General features: G+C 39.7%; 1 protein-coding gene and 1 long non-coding RNA gene across 8 annotated transcripts in view; one reads left to right on the top strand and one right to left on the bottom strand.

The window, feature by feature from the left end:
* Positions 1-22045, top strand: part of LOC140496357 (uncharacterized) — a 241284-nt gene that overhangs the window by 87519 nt on the left and 131720 nt on the right. The window lies entirely within an intron of this gene.
* Positions 1-22045, bottom strand: part of pmfbp1 (polyamine modulated factor 1 binding protein 1) — an 829187-nt gene that overhangs the window by 738057 nt on the left and 69085 nt on the right. For all 7 annotated transcript variants that reach the window (XM_072595986.1, XM_072595983.1, XM_072595987.1 and 4 more), the window contains exon 3: positions 10736-10864. In XM_072595986.1, the coding sequence (XP_072452087.1) occupies positions 10736-10864 (129 nt within the window). The remainder of the gene's footprint in view (positions 1-10735; positions 10865-22045) is intronic.

The raw sequence follows: 22045 nt of genomic DNA, 5'->3' as shown, positions 1-22045 counted from the left end.
ACAGTTCTTGAAGCAGTCTGTAGTTGGTTTGAAACAGATGTAAATGCTTCTTTGATGATAGTTCATAGAAATGGGGAGAGTTGGAGTAAGCAAGGTGATTTACATTGAGAAAAATATTTATAATACAGCTGCTTCAACAGATTTCATAGACCATATGGCTCATTTTTATACAGTAATAGTGAAACAGGGCCACTGTTATTTGTTTTTTGGATTCATTGTTAAGTACTGTGTACCACTACATAAAGTTCAACATTTATTTCCCATTCTAGATGTCTTTCAGAAAGTACTGTTGAGATTTCTGTTTGAGCTGACGTATTCCATATGGCGATGGTATTTCCATGAGGCCCCTCAACAGACATTTCGAAGATTTTGATACAGCAGCAATTAAGGAATTGCGATGCACGTCGAAATAATGTGTAACTTGGAGGGGAAGGGTCCCCACATCCCCTTTCCTTCTAGATGGTGACGTTTGTAGATTGGTAGTTGTTACCTCATCAATTTTCTGGAATGCAAACTGTAAGCAAAGTGCCTGTCGTGTAAAAGTGAATGTTTAAGCTGATGCATGGATTGCTGATCAAGTGGTCTATATTTTCCTGCCTAGCATTGTACTTCTTATGGATTGGAGGTGCAAAGCAAGTCAAAAATATTGCAGAAAACAAAAAGCCAAAAAAATGCTGGAAATCAGAAACAAAATCAGAAATTGCTGGAAAAACTCAGGTCTGAAGTTCTGAAGAAGGGTGACCTGATCTGAAACAGTAACTGTTTTCTCTCCACAGATGCTGTAAGACCTGTTGAGTTTTTCCAGCAGTTTCTGAGAGTATTCCACTCCTGACTTGTAGGTGATAAAAAGGCATTTTACAGCAAGTAGATTGCCACTTATCACAGAAATAACCAAGACTATAATAGCCACAGCATTTATGTAGGTTAAGGGTCGTCAATGAGCCATGTCAATTGTGGTGACAATGGGCTGGGCATTTCTTTAAGGAGTTCTCTATGCATAAACTGGTACTATCTAAGATGCACACTAAAACCATCTGATGGCAGGAAGAAGCAGAATTAAAATTATTAACTTTAAAACTAACTGGAGGGAATGGGGGGGAGGGGGGGGTGGAGGCAATTAAAAATACAAATATAAAAACTTATTTGCAGAATCAGTTGGTAATTGAACCACAGTCAGATAGGCAAGCAGCAGCATCATCTAGTGTTGGGAGGATGAAAGATAAGCATATGGTTCTCATGCATTGCAATGCAGAAACATCATCCAGGTACATGTCAGTGATCTTTAGCTTCAACTAATAAGCCAAATCTTCTGGGAAAAGTTTAAACTTTTAAATAAAAACTTCATGTTTTTCATTAAAAGACAATGAAGTAGATAAATTTAATCAGGATGTTATGAAGTATATCCTTTTTAGACCCTATTATTTTGAAGTATTAATTTGGGCACTAGAAATTTCAGTTTGAAGAATTCACAAATCATATTTCTCGAAGTGTTGCCAATAATTCAGTTGGTTCGATTTTTCTTTGATCTAATTTTATTTCAATCTTTTAACTAGTTAGTTAGAATTAGTTAGTTTCCCCATGATTTGGAGATGCCGGTGTTGGACTGGGGTGTACAAAGTTAAAAATCACACAACACCAGGTTAAAGTCCAACAGGTTTAATTGGAAACACGCTAGCTTTCAGAGCGTCGCTCCTTCATCAGGTGGTAGTGGAGGGCTCAATCCTAACACACAGAATTTATTGCAAAAATTTACAGTGTGATGTAACTGAAATTATACATTGAAAAATTGATTGTCTGTTAAGCCTTTCTTCTGTTAGAATACCGTGATAGTTTCACTTTTTTCATGTGTAAATCACAAACCCTTTTTTTAAAAAAGTTGCATTCTCGGGTTAGCTATTAACAATGGTGATAGCTAGACAATATGTTGAAGGTGTTGGTCCCCTGTGTTCTCTGTCTATGCCATGATGTTTAGATCGATTCTCATCTAAAAAGTGAGACAACTGAGTTTTACATGAATTCATGCAATTTTTGAGCTCAGAGTTCAAAACAAGCGAATGGCAACACAAGCGAATAGCTAAATACTGCTTAAATGCTCTGAGAGTTTCTGACTCAACCACCATGTCAATCAGTGAGTTCTGGATTTCCAACACTTTCTAGGTGAATAAAAAATCTCAACTTTCCTTTTAGCTTTCTATTTCATATCTTTAATCTATGCCCCTGGTTAGTGACCATTTTACTAAGAGGGAAACACGCCTTCCAATTGTCCTTATAATATTATACACCTCCACCAGCTCCTCTCTCAATCTTGGCTGATCCAGAGGAAACCATCCCAGCCTATTCAAACAATCCTCAATTGTTCAGACCATTCAGTCAAGCAATATCTGGTAAATATCCTCAGGGCACTCAAATAGTGTAATCAAATCATTGCTGTAATGTGATGATCAGAACTACACGTAGTATTCCAGTTGTGGCCTAACTAGCATTGTTGTACAGTTTCAGCACAACCTCACTGCTCTTGGATTATATTCCCCAACTAACCCTATGTGCCTTCTTCATCAGTAGTGCTGGAAGAGCACAGCAGTTCACTAATCCAGAATCTGGTTTCCAGCATCTGCAGTCAGTTTTTGCCTTCTTCATCACCTTATCTACCTGCCGGCCTACCTTCAGAGATCCCTTTCACCTTCAATATTTTCTGATTACTTGCTGTAATCCCATGCCTTGATAGCTTTCTCCAAGTGCAATACTTTACATTATCCCAGGTTGAATTTTATTTGACATTACTCTGCACTTGACCAGTTATGGACACCCTCTGCAGTTACAGCTTTCCTCCTCACTATTTACAAGCCAGCCAATTTTCTTATTTTCCGTAAATTTCTAGATCATACTCCTACATTGCTGTTTAATTTCTTAATGTACACTACAAATAACAAGGGTGCCAGCACAGACTCTGCAGAACCAGATTGAAAGCAGACTTCCGGTCACAAAAATATCCCTCTGCCATCACCCTCTGCTTCCTCTCTCTCAGTCAACTTTGGATCCAATATGCCTATTACCTTGAATCCCACAGGCTCTATCTTTCTTGAACAGTTTGCCACAAGGAACCTTATCAAAAGTCTCGCTAAAGTTGATGTAAATCACATTAAATTCATTATCCTCACTAAATCTTTTGAGGAGCCAATCAATTTTATTCAACACAACCTTCCTTAACAAATCCATGCAGACTATCCCTGATTAATCCATGTCTTGACAAATGCAGATATTCTTCTGTCCCTCAAAATAATATCCACGCCACCAAAGTTAGACTGATTGACCTGTAATTTCCTGGCCTGTCCTTCTTTCCTGTTTGGATATTGGGACAACATAAGCATTCTTCTCGTACTCTGGCACCTCACCCGTGTTCAAAGGGGAATTGAAAATTACTGTCAGGGTTCCTGTTATCTCTTCCTTTGCCTCCTTCAACAGCCTGAAATGCATCTCATCTGGACCTGTAAATTTTTAAGGTTGCTAAACTCATTAAACCCTCTCTGTTTTTTTCTTATCTTTCACAGCCCCCCTACCCTGACATTGATACTTGCATCTTCATTTTCCATTGTGAAAACTAATGCAAACTTTGTGAGCCTAAGGCCAACTGTGCACGAACAATATCAGTCACCTCGGAGATGCAATTGGGAAGTAAATAAAATAGATAGTAAATTATATAGCATAGTATGAATAGGCTTAATAAGAAGGATATGTGACACTACATACTTAATATATATTTTGGATGTTCCTAAAGTCTAACAGTTTTTTTTCTGGAACACTTCCTTGGTCACATTCGGGCTCAAATCAAATTAGAATTATAAAAACAGAAATGTACTTCTCTCTGTGTCTTTCAATTAACAACGTGAACTGTTCCTCATGCACAAAAACCTAAAGCATCAAAATGCCATTGTCAATTCTACCAATTCAAAAAAGAAACTGAAATACTTAGTGAAAGAATTAGGAAAATACAGACAGATTTATTCTGAATAAATGCAAAATACCAAACTTGACCATTGATAAGCCCACAAAAAAAATCAACTGGAGCTAGATCAAAGAGCATCAAGAATGATTTGAACATCAAGCATTAAGTCAAAAGGTGCGAATGCTATTTAAGAAACTTCTTTTCAGAGATGATAATAATAAGAGACATTAAGACAGCAAAGAATGAAAATTCCAACATTGCCATATTCCATACAATATCTCGTCATAGATTCTGTTATATTGACTTAAGATACATTAACATTTTTATTCTAGTGTCAGCACAATGAAATTTCTCCTGTTTTGCCCTCACAACAACAAATACATCCTGAAATCCAAAAAGGTATACTGGAGCAAGTTTCCTGGAGGAGGCAATCTCACTCCACTTCCTCTAATTTGAGTCAGTTTGGCCTTGAACATCAAACGTGTACCACATGTTTGGCATTAATGTGAAAAAAATGCAATGCTTAAAGATGCACGTGATATATCCTTTCTTCTGCCTCAGAAGACCTAGGTTCAAGTCCCATTTGCCCAGAGGTGTGTAATAAAATCTCTGAACAGGTTGTTTAGAAAGTATCTGCAATACTTCAAACTAATGCCAAAGTGTTTTATAGATACGCACTATTGAGTAACTAGAGCAAAACAATTCCACAAAGCAGTTAAAGCCAAGTTTATAATGCCTGTTTACACTTTGAACATTAATTATTTAGTCTTATCAAGGTGGCATTTTCATGGTCCCAGCAAATATTAGACTGACTCAAATACATTTGATTATCAGTCTATGATCACCGCCAGATTAAAGCAGCATAAGTAAGCACACAGCACACTGGGATTCATATCAACAGTGGAAGAATCTAAACTTGCGTAAAATCTTGATTAGATTATACATGCAATACTTTCAACAATTCTGGTGTCCATATTACAGAAGAGATATAAAGCACTAAACGTTCCCATTTTTTGGCAAAGTATCATTTCCGGGTGATTCGTTGCAATTGATATGCGAGGGCACATTGTCATGCCTCAAATTTCCAGCACACTGCAAATAAAGTCTCGCCATTCCAGGAGTTGTCACAAGTTGAAAATTTTCTGAACTTTTGCAGAATTCCCCAATTTACCTGGCATTTTGCACCCAGAATGTCAGAAAACATGGACCAGGTTTCTGTACTGATTAAGAATCTTATTACAATTAAATAGACTCTAGCTATAGGTAAAGAACTATGAACTGTTGGCTTACAAGTCTACTAGTTAAAACTCTAATCCCTTATAAAATTCCTCTTACACACACATACAGACACAAAAAAAAATCACTGTTATGGCTGGAGAAAAACTGGATAGGCAGTGCAATGGTCCTAGTTCATAGGGTTCATGGAGATTGACCCGTTTGGTTTGCCAGGACTTGCTACCCCTCAATTTCTCTTTTCCAGGTACTTTCAATTATTTGCAGAAGGCATAAGTGACAATTTTTCTATATGTCTCTGAACTATTGGTTAAACCAATAGCTTACAGCAATTAGTGAGGGAAAATTAAACTGCCATTCAAGCTTCAGGTATTTATTGCTGCAGAGAGAAAGACAGCACATCCCTTGAAACCCACAAGCTCTTTGGCTACCTGGAAACCAATCACATAGCTATTAGCAGAAGGCCTTTGTCATTGACAGCTGGTCACCCACTCCATAGATTAATCAGGTACTTGTTTTAGGACAAATTTGCCTTTGTCCCCACCCACTAACTCCAACTCATCTGTAACAACCTCACACCCCACCTCACTTGAACGAATAGCAGTGTACACAGCACTTACAAGGAGTGACAGTAGCCAGATTTTTCAGAAGTGGAGTAAATTCTTCCACATTCCTTGTCTTTTTTGAAAACCATTCTTTCCCCTATTAACCCACAATCAAAATTACAGAAAATTGAAAAGATATGGTACTTACAACATGTCGACTTTTTGCACACAATTGACCACTTTCCAGCCTACTATACATGCAACAGGCCTCTTCAACAGTGGACTTATACAATTCCATGGAAGGAATGGTGGAAGTCCTCACAGCTACAAGGAATTTATGACATTCACCCCACTGGTAGAAATCCCAGCTCCAGACACCTTGAGAAACTGCAAGCATGAAACTGCCCCTTACACTGTAGTCCTGCGTTTGAATCCAGTAAATGGCTGGCACCCCATTTATCCAACAAGGAACCAGAAGTCAGGTGACAGGTTAGCCAAGGAAGGCAGAACTCTTTACTCTTGCCAAAGGAGGCTGCGCCACCAGATGAAGCCAAGCTAACCAAAGAGATCAACTTGGATCAGTACAGTGTCCTGGGTTAAAAGAAATGTCTAGAAATGCCTGTAGAGGATTAATGATCTCTGAATTGGACTAGCCATATAAAAATTATGGCTATGAGAGCAGGAGTCAGAGGCTGGGAGTCCTGCAGTGGGTAACTCACCTTCTAATTCCATAGGGCCTATCCACCATCTAAAAGGCACAAGTCAGAAGTGTGATGAAATACCCTCAATTATATGGATGAGTGCAGCTGCAATAACAGTCAAGAACTTTGACACCAAACAGAGCAAAGTAGTTATTTGATTGGCACAACATCCTTAAGAATACATTCCCTTTATTACCGATGCTCAATTGCAGCAGTGTGTACTATCTACAAATTGTACTGCAGAAAATTACCAAGGCTTCTCAGACAACACCTTCCAAACTCACTACCACTACCATCCAGAAGGACAAAGGCAGCAGATACATGTGAACACCACAACCCGCAAGTACCCCCACCAAGCCACTTACCATCCTGACTTGGAGATACCTTCAGTGTTGCTGAATCAAAATTGTGGAACAGCCTTTCTAACAGTATTGTGGGTATACCTACATCAAATGGACTGCAGCAACTCAAGAAGGCAACTATCACCAACAGCAACTACTGATGTGCAGTAAATGCAGGTTCAGCCAGTGACACTCACATTCCATGAATAAACAAAGGTGTGCAATGGGTAGTTCATATCTCTGCTCATCCTCACAGCTCAATGGCCTGCAAGAGAAGCTGCACAAAGCACTACCTCTGTCAGGTTAAACAATCACTCTTGCAACTCAGAGCAATTAATAACCTACATTAATAACCTAACCTGACTGGTGTAGGGAATAGTGACCAGTTATCAATACCAAAGGCTTCTGCTTGCCAGCAAATATGTGATTAATTCTCAGGTAGCTGTGAACAAGAGCGGAGAAGTCATCAAATCTCCTCCAGCTCAGGAGGTCTCTCTGTTATTTTCAGTAGAAGTCACTTTAGGCTTGAAGATACCAATTTATTTTGCCTTCAACAGTTGCTTTCACTTTTAATTGTTAAGTTAGTACCTTTTATAAATGATCCAGCCACCCTGTGCCTCTTGCAAACTAGTGGAAGCACCAACCAAAGGATGATTGAGAAGCAATATTTTGACCAGCAGAAGAATCATAAGAATCTTCTCAACAACTCATGAACAAGAACCACTGAGCTGCCTTCCCTGTTTTTTCCCTGTATTCATAACATCTATGTCTTTTTCTTCCTCTTCTGTCCGTGTGTGTGTATGCGCACACGTGTTCACATGTATTGATATGGAGCAGAGGGGGCATATATAAGAGGGTGTTTGTAAGGGATTAAGAGTTTTGAATTAGTAGCGTTATTTGTTGATGGTTCATAATGGTTTACCTGTAGCTAGAGTCCAATTAATTCTAATTATTTGTAATAAATAAAATATTACAAATATTTATTACAAATAAATATTTTCGTAAGATTTTGTTGAGGACATAAACCTGGCCTGGGATTCTATCAACTTGGATCTAAGATGGTAAATTGGGGAATGTAATGTATATTTTAAAAAACCTTTAACTTTTGTCACTTCAGGAATTTTAGGGCTTGATTTCCAGCGCGTTACCTTAGTGAGGTGTAACAATGCTGCTGAAGCCTTAAAAACCACCTAACCTTATAGTTCTATAATGGCACTGCCCTGTCTCTCAAATGATAAAGTGGATATGTCAAGTGCAGTTTCTTGAAGGTTGGATCAGCTGAAGATACCACACATATAATCATGTATAATAAATCAATTATTCATGAACAGCTAAACTCAAGGAATGCAGAAATAAATTGGTCCACATACACTCTTGACTGACCTGAGGGTAATTACCACATTATCAAAACAAATAACTAATGAGAGAGTCCAAATACAGCTCACTCGTTCTGGAAGTTGGTCTTAATGAGACCCTGCTTGACCTCTCAAGTTTAACTGCGCACAACACCAGCATGGTCTCCTAAAATGCATCTAGGTCAAAGTTTTTATTCACAGACGATTGTTCCCAATTCTCCCTTTCATCTGTATCTAGTTACACCTCTGCCTTGTTTTCTCCAGCAGTGAAGGGCAGAGCCTTTCTGACCAAGGCACTGTTGGACCAGCCAAGGCATTGAAAGCTCATCTTAAGGAGATGCATGGCCTATACCACTCTGGTCTTGTCAGATGCTTCAGCAGCACTACATCTCTGTTTAATATTAGTTTAAGGGTTTTGTAAAGGAGTCATCTGCTAGAAGGTCACCCTAGGCTCCCAGCAGCCATCTCTATGGCCTGTGGACCTTGGAAAGACACAGGAACCAGGTGCCTCACAGTGCCAGAGATCCGGGTTCAATTCCCGCCTCAGGCGACTCTCTGTGTGGAGTTTGCACATTCTCCCCGTGTCTGCGTGGGTTTCCTCCGGGTGCTCCGGTTTCCTCCCACAGTCCAAAGATGTGCAGGTCAGGTGAATTGGCCATACTAAATTGCCCGTAGTGTTAGGTAAGGGGTAGATGTAGGGGTATGGGTGGGTTGCGCTTCGGCGGGGCGGTGTGGACTTGTTGGGCCGAAGGGCCTGTTTCCACACTGTAAGTAATCTAATCTAAACATTCTCTCAGTCACCAAATCCAGTGAACTTCAACCCAGTCTTAATTATCCCACTCTCCCTAGGACAGTGGATTCTGGATTAGTGGTGCTGGAAGAGCACAGCAGTTCAGGCAGCATCCAAGGAGCTTAGGAGAGCCCACTAACTGTGGCAGCACCCCCTTACAGTTCATTTCACCATTTCACGCCAATAAGGACTAGTTCCCTTTTGCTTTCAGACTTTTGGTTGAATGTAGCTTTTTATGCAAGTTGCTGGCAATATGCTGTAGGTGTGATACTGATATAGCACAATGCCATACTCAACATGTCCACACCTCGACTGATCAGCGTCTCTACCTGTGACAGTTACCTGCCACTACCTCTGCACTAAACAACAATACAAGACAGAGAAACTGGCAGCCTCTAAGTTATCGCTATAAGGTTCTGTCAGGACAAAAGGGAAGCAAGCAGTAGAGGCCAGCAGCCTATAATTGAGGATTAAAAAGCCAATGTGCTGAAAAGCAATGCAAGCCACAAGAGATTGGCAGCCTTAAAGTCAAGGTAAAGGCAGTGAATGTTAAGAACGCAAGCTAAAATAAAAGATTTTTAAAAAGCCTCATCTTTTGTAGAGGTATGTGTGTCCTAACCTAACAGAACACACACCAGTCAAAATGAAATCCTGAAGGATTGAAATGGTGTGAGTTGCTCTGAAAGCAGAAACAACAATTTCATGAGGTTGGGTTTTGACAATATGCACTTGTACGGAGGAAGGGTAGAAAAAGACATTGTCCATTAAGTACACATGGAAATGGTGGTGATAGCAGTAAAATTGGACTAGAAAAGCAAACTGGAAGTTGGGCCACCAGATAACCATTCTGTTCTTCATAAAGTGAATTTTCACTGTCTAATTTCTCACAGAAGATGGGGAAAATGGGGAATTGCAGAGAATGAGTTGAGATTAGCTATTAATATGATGCAAATGCATGGACGTAAGATGGTAATCATGCATTTGCAAAATTCAGAATGTTCTACTTAAAACCTAAAGGGAAAATTAAAAATTATTTTCTCAACATCGGGAATCTGATACTTTCATTCTCGCCATGTTTTCCGAACTTCCTGGTCACTGGTCACACTGCTCAAGGCCTGAGAAAATTACAACTTTTGAGTCACTAGAAAACATACAAAATGGATTTGCTAGAATGATGCCAGAACTGACAGGCTATATCTATCAGGAAAGAATGAACAGGTTGTGACTCTTTTAGTTAAAAGGATGAAACCACTGGCTGATCTAACAGAGCAATTTAAAATTCTAAAAAATACTTTAATAGGATAGTCCTAGAGGATATGTTCTCACTTGCAGGAAACACCAGAACAATGGGCCATAAATACAAGATAGTCACTATTACATTCAGGAGGGAATTCAAAGTGAATTGAATTCAAATTTTACAATCTCCAATGGTGAGATTTGAATCCATGTCCCTAGAAAATTTGTCTTGAGGTGTTGGATTACTGGTTCATTTACATGGATGTTATGCCTTCACATGTGAACATTAAAATGCTTTAAATGTTTTGAAAGAATAACCGGAAGTTCCCAAATAACTTACAAAGGAAAAACTGCACAACGCCTTAAAGTATTCGGAATCTCTGGAGTAAATATATCATCACAATACATTACATGGTTAAAAAAAACTCTTGAATGGTTTACAATTAAACGGTGATCAACCTGCAAGCTTTTTTTAAAGACAGCAGTTTTTACATTATATTCTAAACCTGTCCCTTCCAATCATTACCAATACTCTTTGGAAAATAAAAGGCCTATAGATACAATCTTGAAACATTCAACATATCTGAATACCTGCAGATCTTCTACCAGAGAAGTTACTCTTCGATTAGCTTCCTTCTCAAGCTCCTCCATTGCCTGAACCAGGGCATCGTTCTGTTCACTTAAGTCATTGATGTAAGACTGCAGAATCTGGACCTTCAACTGAACAAACAAATCAAAATAAGTAATATGTAGACAATCTAGTCTCAAACTGATATTAATTTTGGCAGAATTACATCCCAGATATATACTATTAGTGAACATTTGAAAGATAAATAAAGGATGTTATGCAATGTAGGAATAAATGAATACGTCCAGCGTGGCAACATGTAACTTGCAAAGTGTCTTGTGAGTTTACTTTAGGAAATATTTGCACTAATTATATATACTCACAAATGCACATGCTTATATATAATTTGCACATACACCTAGGAGATCCCCTATATAACTGCACACAGTGGTATCATTTTTTTGGAAAAACTGCCACAGTATTTAAATAGGTGTTGCACAACAGATGATTCTGGGGTCTTGCAATAGTGGATTCTAGGGTCTTGCAATAGTGTTGGTTCACAACTCTTTTAGTTTTGGGGAACTCAGATGGACAGTCAAATGAAATCCAAGGGTTTTTGGCATGAGTAAAGACAGACCAAGAAGAATGGACCAAGACCCACTCAAACCCATTGTTCCCCGCTATTAGAGATTCAGAGTCATAGAGACGTAAAGCACGGAAACAGACTTTTCAGTCCAACCAGTCCATGCTGACCAAAATCCCAAACTAAACTAGTCCCACCTGCCTGCTCCTGACCCATATCCCTCCAAACCTTCCCTATTCATATACCCATCCAAATGTCTTTTAAATATTATAATTGTACCCACATCCATCACTTCCTCAGGAGATTCATTCCACACACAATCCACCATCTGTGTAAAAGATTTGCCCCTCGTCTTTTTTAAATCTCTCCCCTCTCACCTTAAAAATGTGCGTCCCAGTCTTGAAATCCCCCATCCTAGGGAAAAGACAATTACCATTAACTCTATCTATACCCCTCATTATTTTAAAAATTTCTATATACGCCTATCAACCTCCAACACTCCAGTAAAAAATGTCCCAGCCTATCCAACCTTCAGTGGCTGGCAACATCCTGGTAAATCTTTTCTGATCCCTCTCCAGCTTATTAATATCCTTCCTATAACTGGGTGACCTGAACTAGATACGGTATACAGAAGGGGCCTCACCAATGTCTTGCACAACCTCAACATGACTTCTCAGCTATTCTCAAAGGACTGAGCGATGAACACACACATACAAGAAACCTTTTTAACCACCCAGCATTCATCCCATGTCCCTCTAAACTTTTCCTATTCATGTACTCATCCAGACGTCTTTTAAGTGTTGTAAATGTACCCATCTCCACCACCTCCTCTGACAGCTCATTCCACACATGCACCACGCTCTGTCTTTAAAAAATTTCCCCTTAGGTCCCTTTTAAATCTTTCCCCTCTAAAACATATACCCTCTAGCTTTGGACTCCCCCACCCTGGTGAAAAGACCTTGGCTATTCATCCTAACCATGCCCCTCACGATTTTACTAATCTCTATAAGGTCACCCCTTAGCTTCCGACACTCCAGGGAAAATAGCCCCAGCCAATTAATCCTCTCCCCACAGCTCAAACCTTCCAACTCTGGCAACATCCTTGCAAAATCTTTTCTGAACTCTCAAGTTTCACAACATCTTTCCTAAAGCAAGGAGACAAGAATTGAACACATTATTCCAAAAGGGGCCTAACCAATGTACTGTACAGCTGCAGCATGACCTCCCAATGTCTATAATCAATGCACTGACCAATTTGCCACACTTTATTTTACCAAATGGTCCAAATTGTGGTTTGAAGCCTTTTTTCTAAGAACAAGAGAAATAGAAAAGGGGAAAGAGAGGACATGAAAACAGTAAGAAGGAGAAGACAGAGAAAGAAGGACAAGGCAGAGAAAGAAGAAAGAGGAGAAAAAGAAATAAGAAAATTAAGGAATGAGGCTAAAAAACAGAAAAAGGAAATTAAAAACCCTAAAACCATCCAATAACTCTGCCTGCCTCCAACTTGGAACCCTTTTGGCCTCTGTCACTTTGGGGCAAGTGGTGACAGGCAGGGGTATAGTGGTACTGTCAATAGACAAGTATCCTATAACTAATTCTCTGGGATTACAGCTTCAAATCTCAACATTGCAGCTGATGGGATTTAAATTCCATAAACACATCTGGAATTAAAATCTGTTCGCTGTAAGGATGGTCATGAAATTGCTGTCAATAGCTGCAAAACTAATTTGGTTCTGTGATATCTTTTAGGGAGTGTCATGATGTTGTAATACATGGACAATTAATCAGGAATCTAATGAGTCAGGGAAGTGGTACTTTAAAAGATAAGGAGTGGTCCTACGAAAAGCAAGTGAGATGCAAGAGTTGAGTTTGACAGACAATTTGTGAGCAAATAGGCAATTGGTTGATGAGTGCATAGAATCATAGAATCCCTGCAGTGTGGAAACAGGTTCTTCAGCCCAACAAGTCCACACCGACCCCTCCCGAAGAGTAACCCACCCATTCCCCTACCATCCTATATTTACGCATGACTAATGTATCTAACCTACACATCCCTAAACACTATGGGCAATTTAACATGGTCAATTCACCTAACCTGCACATCTTTCTACTTTCATTTTCCTAAAGTAGTACTGAAAAGATACAAATATTAAATTAAATGTATAACTTTACTAGTTTGACTACTTATTACAACTACAAATAACCATCGAGTGTCATTTCAAAACATGAAGTCTTTCCCCAGGATAAGGGAGTCCAAAACTAGAGGGCATATTTTGAGGTGAGAGGAAAAATTAAAAAGGACCTGAGGAGCAACTTTTTTATACACAGAGGGTCGTGCATGTATGGAATAAGCTGCCAGGGGCAGTTGTAGAAAATTGTACAACGACAGCGTTTAAAAGATATTTTGATAGGTACATGAATTGGAAGGGTTTAGAGGGACATGGAGCAAACAGGAAAATGGGACTAGTTCAGTTTAGGAAATTTGGTTGGCATGGTCAAATTGGGCCAAACAGTTCTATGCTGTATGACTCTATGACAACAGACATGGCAGGGCAGATCTTGTGTTACAGCTGTAACTTGAAGGAAATGGTAAACACCAATGTGATCCACATCTGCCCTAATCATCAGCAGGCCAAGGAAATCTGGCTCAGAATTGATGAGCTACGATACTTCAGGAAATGAAGGAGCTAGCTGGATATCTTGGTTCAGGAGGTAGTTAGGGAGGGAACCTGTTAAGTATTCCACATATGGTTAATGGTCAGGAATAGATATCTGTGACTAGATGTGGCGCAGATATGGGGGTCCAGGAAAAAAAGTGGAGCCACTACCTTTGCACTTATTCTACAGGTACATAGGAATGTAGCAACAGTACTATTAATAGCAGGAGAACAGTCTAGTTATGGGGAATAGATACTGTTTGCTGCAGGAAAGACTGAAAGTCCCGAGGGTTTGTTGTTTGCCTAATATCATGGTTACGAAAATCTTCTCAGATCTTGAGAGGGACTTAGTGTAACAAGGGGAAGGATCCAGTTGTCATGACCCATATGGGAACGAAAAGCATGAGTTGGAGTAAGAAAGCACAGGGAATACAAATAACTAGAGATTAAATTATATAGCAACACAAAGGTAATAATCCTTAGATTACTACTTGAACAATATGTATCCTATCCAAATCTGCACAATGTAAGGGCATAGACTGTTGGCTCCAAGAACTGGTACAGGAGAAATAGGCATCAATTCATTGGCAAATGGAACATATGAACAATGAACAAGGGTAGATCCTTTGGCTCTTTTGAGTCTGCTCTGCCATTCAATAAGGGATTGATGATCTAATTTTAATCTCAACGCTACATTTCTGCATATCCCCAATAATCTTTCATCACCTTGAATTTATCTACATCTGCCTTAAAAATATTTAAAAATGTTCTATTTAAATTGCTCTTTTAGGAAGGAATTGCAAAGAGATTCAACTCAGAGAAAAGATGTTTCATCTGTTTTTAATGGGAAACCCCTTATTTTCAAACTATGAACACTAATTATATATTCTCCCATAAGAGGAAACATCCTTTCCACATCCAGCTGGTCAAGTCCCATCAGGATCTGATGTTTCAATTAAGTCACCTCTGACTCTTCTAAACTCTAGAGGATACAGACCTAGACTGTCTAACCTTTTCTCACAAGGCAAACTGTTCATTCCAGTTATTAGCCCAGTAAATCGTCTTTGAACTGCTTCCAATGCATTAACTTCTTTCCATAAGTAGTGACCATTGCTGTATCCAGTACTCCATATGTGACACTCACTAATGCACTGCATGACTGAAGTATAAACTCCCTATTCTTGCATTTATATCCCCTCACAATAATACATTCTACTAGCTTTCCTGATTATTTGCAGCACTGTACACTATCTTCCTGCGATTCATGCACTAGGACACCCAAATCTCTCAGCATCTCAGAGCTCTACAACCTCTCACTACTGACAGAATATTCTTTTTATTCATGCTTTTTTGCAAAAATGGACAATTCCACACTTTCCCACCCTGTACTCCATTTGTCAGATCTTTGCCCACCCACTTAACCCATGTCCCTTAGTAGCCTCCCTAATGTCCTCTTCACAACTCAATTTTCTACATATCTTTGTGTTATCAGCAAATTTAGCTCCCAACATTCAGTCCCTTCACCCAATCATTTATATAAATTATCAAGAGTTCATGCTCCAGTGTTGATACCCATGGAACATCAAATGGGATGTCCTGCCAGCCCAAAAAAGACCCACTTAATCCTACTTTCTCCTTCCTGTTAGCCAGCCAAACTTCTATTCATGTCAATATGGTATCCTGTACACTGTCAGCTTTTATTTTCTGTAATATTATTTGATGTGGTACCCTAACATATGCCTTCAGAAAATCTAAACACAACATATCTACTGGTTCCCCTTTATCTACACAGAAGCAACTTCTTCAAAGAACTCCAATAAATTAGCTAAACATGATTTCCCTTTGACAAAACCATGTTGGCTCTGCTTGATTAACTTGAACTTATCTAATTGTCCTGTTATAATGTCTAGAAAAATAACTACTAACATTCTCCCTACGACAAATGGTAAGCTAACCAGCCTGTATTTTCCTGCTTTCTGCCTCCCTACCTTTTTGAATAAAGGAATTACATTAGCTATTTTTCAATCTAAAAGGAACCTTTCCCGAATCTAATGAGTTTTGAAATGTTAAAGCCAACGCATCAACTATCTTGCTTGCTACTTCTTTTAAGACCATAGGATGAAATCCATCAGGACTTAGGGACTTGTTAACTTATAGTTACAACAACTTACTCATTGATGAAGTTGATGTGCTGAAAATTTTAGAAAACATTAAAATTGATAAGTCCCCAGGGCTAAACCAGATTTATCCTAGGCTGCTCTGGGAAGCGAGAAAGGAGGCTGCTGGTGAGGATCTTTGCCTACTCACTCTCCACAGGAGTCGTACTGGAGGATTGGAAGGAGGTGAATGTTGTTCCTCTTTTCAAGAAGGGAATAGGGAAATCCCTGGCAATTACAGACTAGTCAGTCTTACATCTGTGGTCAGCAAAGTTTTGGAAAGAATTCTGAGGGATAGGATTTATGACTATTTGGCCAAGCACAGTGTGATTAAAGGCAGTCAGCATGGCTTTGTGAGGGGCAAGTCGTGCCTCACAAATCTTACTTGTCGACAAAATTCGAGCAGTGAATGTGGTGTACATGGACTTCAGCAAGGCATTTGATAAGGTTCCCCATGGTAGGCTCATTCATAAAGTCAGGAAGTATGGGATACAAGGAGATTTGGCTATCTGGATTCAGAATTGGTTGGCTGACAGAAGACAGAGAGTGGTTGTAGATGGAAAATATTCTGCCTGGAGGTCAGTGTTGAGTGGGGTCCTGCAGGGCTCTGTTCTTGGGCCTCTGCTCTTTGTAATTTTTATAAATGATTTGGATGAGGAGGTTGAGGGATTTGTTAGTAAATTTTTAGATGACACAAAGGTTGGCGGTGTCGTCAATAGTATCGAGGGCTACTGCAGGCTGCAGCGTGACATAGACAGGATGCAGAGCTGGGCTGAGAAATGGTAGATTGAGTTCGACCTGGATATAAGCGAAGTGATGCATTTTGGAAAGTCGAACTCGAATACTGAATATAGGATTAAAGACAGGATTCTTGGCAGAGTGGAGGAACAGAGGGATCTGGGTATGCAAGTATATAGATCCCTCAAAGTTGCCACCCAAGTGGATAGGGTTGTTAAGAAACCATATGGTTTTTTGGCTTTCATTAACAGGGGGATCGAGTTTAAGAGCCGCGAGGTTTTGCTACAGCTTCACAAGTCCCAGGTGAGACCACACTTGGAATATTGTGTTTGGTTCTGGTCGTCCTACTATAGGAAAGATATAGAGGCTTTGGAGAGGGTGCAAAGAAGGTTTACTAGGATGCTGCCTGAACTGGAGGGCTTGCCTTATGAAGAAAGATTGAATAAGCTCAGACTTTTCTCTCTGGAGAGAAGGACGAAGAGAGGAGACCTGATCGAGGTATACAAGACAATGAGTAGAATAGATAGAGTCAATAGCCAGAGACTTTTCCCCAGGGCAGGATTGACTGGTACGAGGGGTCATAGTTTTAGGATATTAGGAGAAAGGTATAGAGGAGACATCAGAGGTAGGTTCTTTACGCAGAGTTGTTAATGCATGGAATGCGTTGCCAACGGTAATGGTAGTGGAAGCAGAGTCATTCGGGACATTTAAGCGACTGCTGGACATGCACACGGATAGCAGTGGGTTGAGGGGTGTGTAGATTAAGTTATTATATTTTACATTAGGATTGAACCCGACACAACATCGTGGGCCAAAGGGCCTGTTCTGTGCTGTACCTTTCAATGTTCTATGTTCTACTACCTCCCTAGTAATTATACGTTTCTTGGGTTCCTTCCTCACTTTCAATTCCTGATATATAGCTATTTCCTGGATGTTACTTACATTCTCTCTTGTGAAGACTGATATAAAATATCTATTCAATTCAGTTCACCTTCTATCACTTTATGCTTAATTACTAACTCCCCAGGCTCATTTTTGGATGATAAATACCTACGCTGTTAACTATTTTCATGTTTATATATATTTGAAGGAACATTTCCTACCTTTTTTTCACCTATAGAAACAGGAAACTATAGTACTAGGATGGAACTCACATGATGTGCATTAGAATCAGTGACCTGGCAAACTATAGGTTATAGGATGGGCTTTAAATTCAAAAGGCCGTGGCAGAGAGTTCACATATGGGAAATTTGAAAATGGCAAGATGCAGGATAGTGATGACAGCAGTAATGAGAATAAATACAAAGGGAATCAAGGGTTGAGGGCAGATGGAGAAGTGAAACTAAGGCCACAATCTGTTCCAAGATGGCAGCGGAATAGGATGCTTCAGCTGGAGCTCATCTGCTCTGTCTGTTATTTTTCTCTTTGCGTTTCTTCTTCTCAAACCCGGACTCCTGGCCTCAGCAAACACCTAGCAAGGCATCCTCTCTGCCTGATATGGCAGCTTCTCAGCCTGGCATCAGTGTCTGGTGAGGCAGCCTCCCAATCTAGCATAGCGGCCTCCTGGCCTGGAGAGGCAGCCTCCCGATCTTTCGACTTGGTGGTCTCCTGGTCTGGCTGGCAGTCTGTCAGCGGCCCAAAGCGGCAGTCTCTCGGCCTGGCGTGGTGGTCTCTTGGCCCAGCATGGTAGACTTTCAGTGGCCTATGGCAGTCTTTCAGCATCACATGGCCTGATTGTTGCCTTCCAGTCTCAAGGTCTCCTGGCATTGAGGTTTGGAGTCAAGGTCCGGTGAGGAATGGAGGCTAGGTGCCAGTGTTGACTTGGTTGGAAGGACCATTGTTCTGAACTTTTTGTTTTTCTGTGTCCGAATTTATTCCTACTATCTGCAATACCAGACTTCTTATTTCTTTATTTCCTATTTCTTTTTCCTAAGAACTTGGCCTGAAGAATTTGTACTTTGCTATTTTTGTACCTAAAATGGCTCTGTAAGTGGCCACTTGCAAACTGTTTACTACACTCATCGGAGTATATGTGACAATAAAGCTAATTCAATTCAATCAGATCAAAGATAATTACTGAATGGCAGAGCAGGCTCAATGGCCAAAAAACCTACCCCTATTTCTTATATTCAACAGCTTACCCTTCATTTCTATTCTGGCTGGCTTACATTAGTAGCTGAAAATGTGTTGCTGGAAAAGCGCAGCCGGTCAGGCAGCATCCAAGGAACAGGAGAATTGATGTTTCGGGCATCAGCCCTTCTTCAGGGCTGCGCTTTTCCAGCAACACATTTTCAGCTCTGATCTCCAGCATCTGCAGTCCTCACTTTCTCCTGGCTTACATTAGTAGCCAGTTAAGCAATACCTCCACTCGATAATTCTCATTCATGTTTCAATCTCTCTCTATCGGTCACAGCCTCAACCCTATAACCCTCTGAAAAGTATTTGCTTATCTAATTCTAGTCTCTTGAACATCTGCAATCTTAACCGCTTTATGATATATTATTTGAAAACCTGGGTTTTAAAATGGACAGAACAATGTATAGCTTTAAGTTTGATTTCTGATAATATGGTTTTTGTCTCATTTTAGAAATTGTTTTCTGAGAATAGTGCCAGGTTTTCTGGAGTCAGTATGATTAAGCTATGAGAGCAATTTACTGCAGATGCTAGAATCTGTACTGAAAACAACAAACGCTGGAGATCAAAGCGAGTCAGACAGCATCCATGGAGAGGGAGCAAACTAACGTTTTGAGTCTTGAAGATTCTTCATCAGAGCTGAAGTGAAGTGTGGAGGGGACAGCATTTGTGCCATTGTTTGGCAGGGCAGATTGTTAGATAGTGGGGAGGTGGGGCTAGTGAATGTAGGGTGACTTTTCTCCTCCAGCACCCTATACCCACTTCCCTCACACACACATCCTCCAAACTATAGCATAAATGCTGTCCCCTCCACACTTCACCTCTAATGAAGAGTAATCAAGACTCAGAATGTTAGCTTGCTCTCTGTCCATGGATGCTGTCTGACACACCGATCTCTAGCATTTGTTGTTTATTATGTTGTGGTATACCTCACTAAGATCAGCAGAATACGCAACCAAAGATTAAGAACAAACACTGATTTAAACACTATTGATCGGAGAAATACATGGCAATAATGGACACTGACAACAACTGTGGCCAGTAGCTCAAATCCTACATGATCCATAATCCACCCCATGGATCAAATTAGATTTAATACAAGCTTTTAAGATGGATTTTGCTAATTAACTACATGGACACATTCTGGCAAACTTCTATAACCACACATTTCAGAAAAGACAATACAGAACACCACATCTAAACAAAAATTAAACATCACAATGCCACTTCAGAAAATACATTGAACTCATTATTAAAGGAAATAACTGTACATTTTATTCCTTGAAGTACTGATAATCTTAATATTTCTAGTAACATGTAAAATGACACTCATTAGATTTGTCTGGACTCATTAAAATATCGCTATACATGAATTAATGCCATTATTGCATGGCTCATTTACACATAAATGGCCTCAATTATCATCTGTAGGTCACACAGCTAGTTTTCTTTAATACAAACATACATACTATACAAACATAACGTGAAGGAGTACATATTCACACAGCTGTTTGTAATTTTAAGGGTTAAATCAACTTGAAAATTTTGAAGTCATTAATTCTGACAACATTCTTCTTACTGTTCCATAATTTCATATTCTAGTTTTTACCATTTGTGAACTTTGGTCTTTAAATATATACCTATTGAATAAAACTACACTTCTATTAATTGCAGTACACTGACAAAAAATGTTTTCTAAAACAATGTTTTACTTTATCATAAAGTTGATTAATTTGATTGATTGAAATTGCTTTTGCCAAAATTGGAAGCCTAGAAGAACACATCAGTGGAGCAGTGGTTACTGATAATATGGGTCACATCTGCAGAACTCATTATTAAAGGAAATAACTGTTGGTCTTGAATTGTTGAAATGAATTGTTGGTCTTGATTCTGATGGCAGAGACTAAATGCTTTCTTCAGTATGACAAAAGTGTGCACCAGGAGAGGCAGGACTGTGATCAAATTTAGAATATTTTACTCAGTTTTCAGTAATTTATCTGCACTGATTAGCTCGAAGTGGCATTGGTCTGACAGCTAGCCCCAATACCTTGCATATTTTGGTCAGAAGTCATCACTTTAATATAGGGCATACCTTTATCAGAAGGTACAAAGTACCAAGCCCAAATGAGCAGGTATCAGGCTTGTACCAACAATTATCCCAGAGACAACCTCTCAGTTGATCATCGCGAGACCCACTGCTCAATTAAGGATGGCACTGATGGGGAGGGAGCAGGGGTAGATTCTGATATTGCTGAAGTTGAGCAAGGGCCTGCAGCCCTGGAATATTCATAATGCCATGCAGCGAAGTTGGTGTCACAAGGCACATTGCAAAATATATGAATACCTCATCATGGCCAGTCAAGAAGTTGCCATTCCTGCTGTTGATCCCCACCATTAATCATGTTGGGATGATAAAGTCCCAACAGTAGTTTCATTGAAAAGTGACAAGCAAACACATATGCTTGTTCATTAAAATTACAGAAATCTAAACTGCCTGCTGTACATAGAGTTGTTCTTAGATAGTCCATGGACCAAGGATGACTTACTTTAATTCGGATTAAAGTATTCTGCAATGGCTGATAATTCCAATATATGATAAGCATTGTCTGCCACATGTGAATAGGTGGTGCTTGGAGGACCAGTTGAATGAGTATTTGGAGTTGTGAGCTCTTCCCGATGCTTCAGCTTCACGTCTTGCATATTCCTGACAAATAATATTGCCGGCAACAAAGAGTTCAACAAATTTCCCTTTAATCAGCAAGATCCTTATACTGGACCAAATTATTCCAGCCTCCAGGTGGTTGGAGACAAGACATATCCTGGAAATTGGACATTGGGACGATGTGGAAGACTTAATGCATTGACTATGCAGTACCTGCCTGGGAAGTATGTACAGCCCTTGATAAATGGCTCCCATACAATGGGGGGGTTCCAAATTTACTCACTCGAACAATTAACTGAAAGGTTAGAGCAATTAAAACACGATCTAACTTATTTCTAATTATGAAGTTGACCTCCCCAACACCAAACATACACACACTGTCTCCATCAAGCCCAAATGACACT

Source organism: Chiloscyllium punctatum, chromosome 26 (assembly GCF_047496795.1).
Source record: "Chiloscyllium punctatum isolate Juve2018m chromosome 26, sChiPun1.3, whole genome shotgun sequence".
NCBI classification, from domain to species: Eukaryota; Metazoa; Chordata; class Chondrichthyes; order Orectolobiformes; family Hemiscylliidae; genus Chiloscyllium; species Chiloscyllium punctatum.
This window is presented reverse-complemented; position numbering and strand designations above follow the sequence as displayed.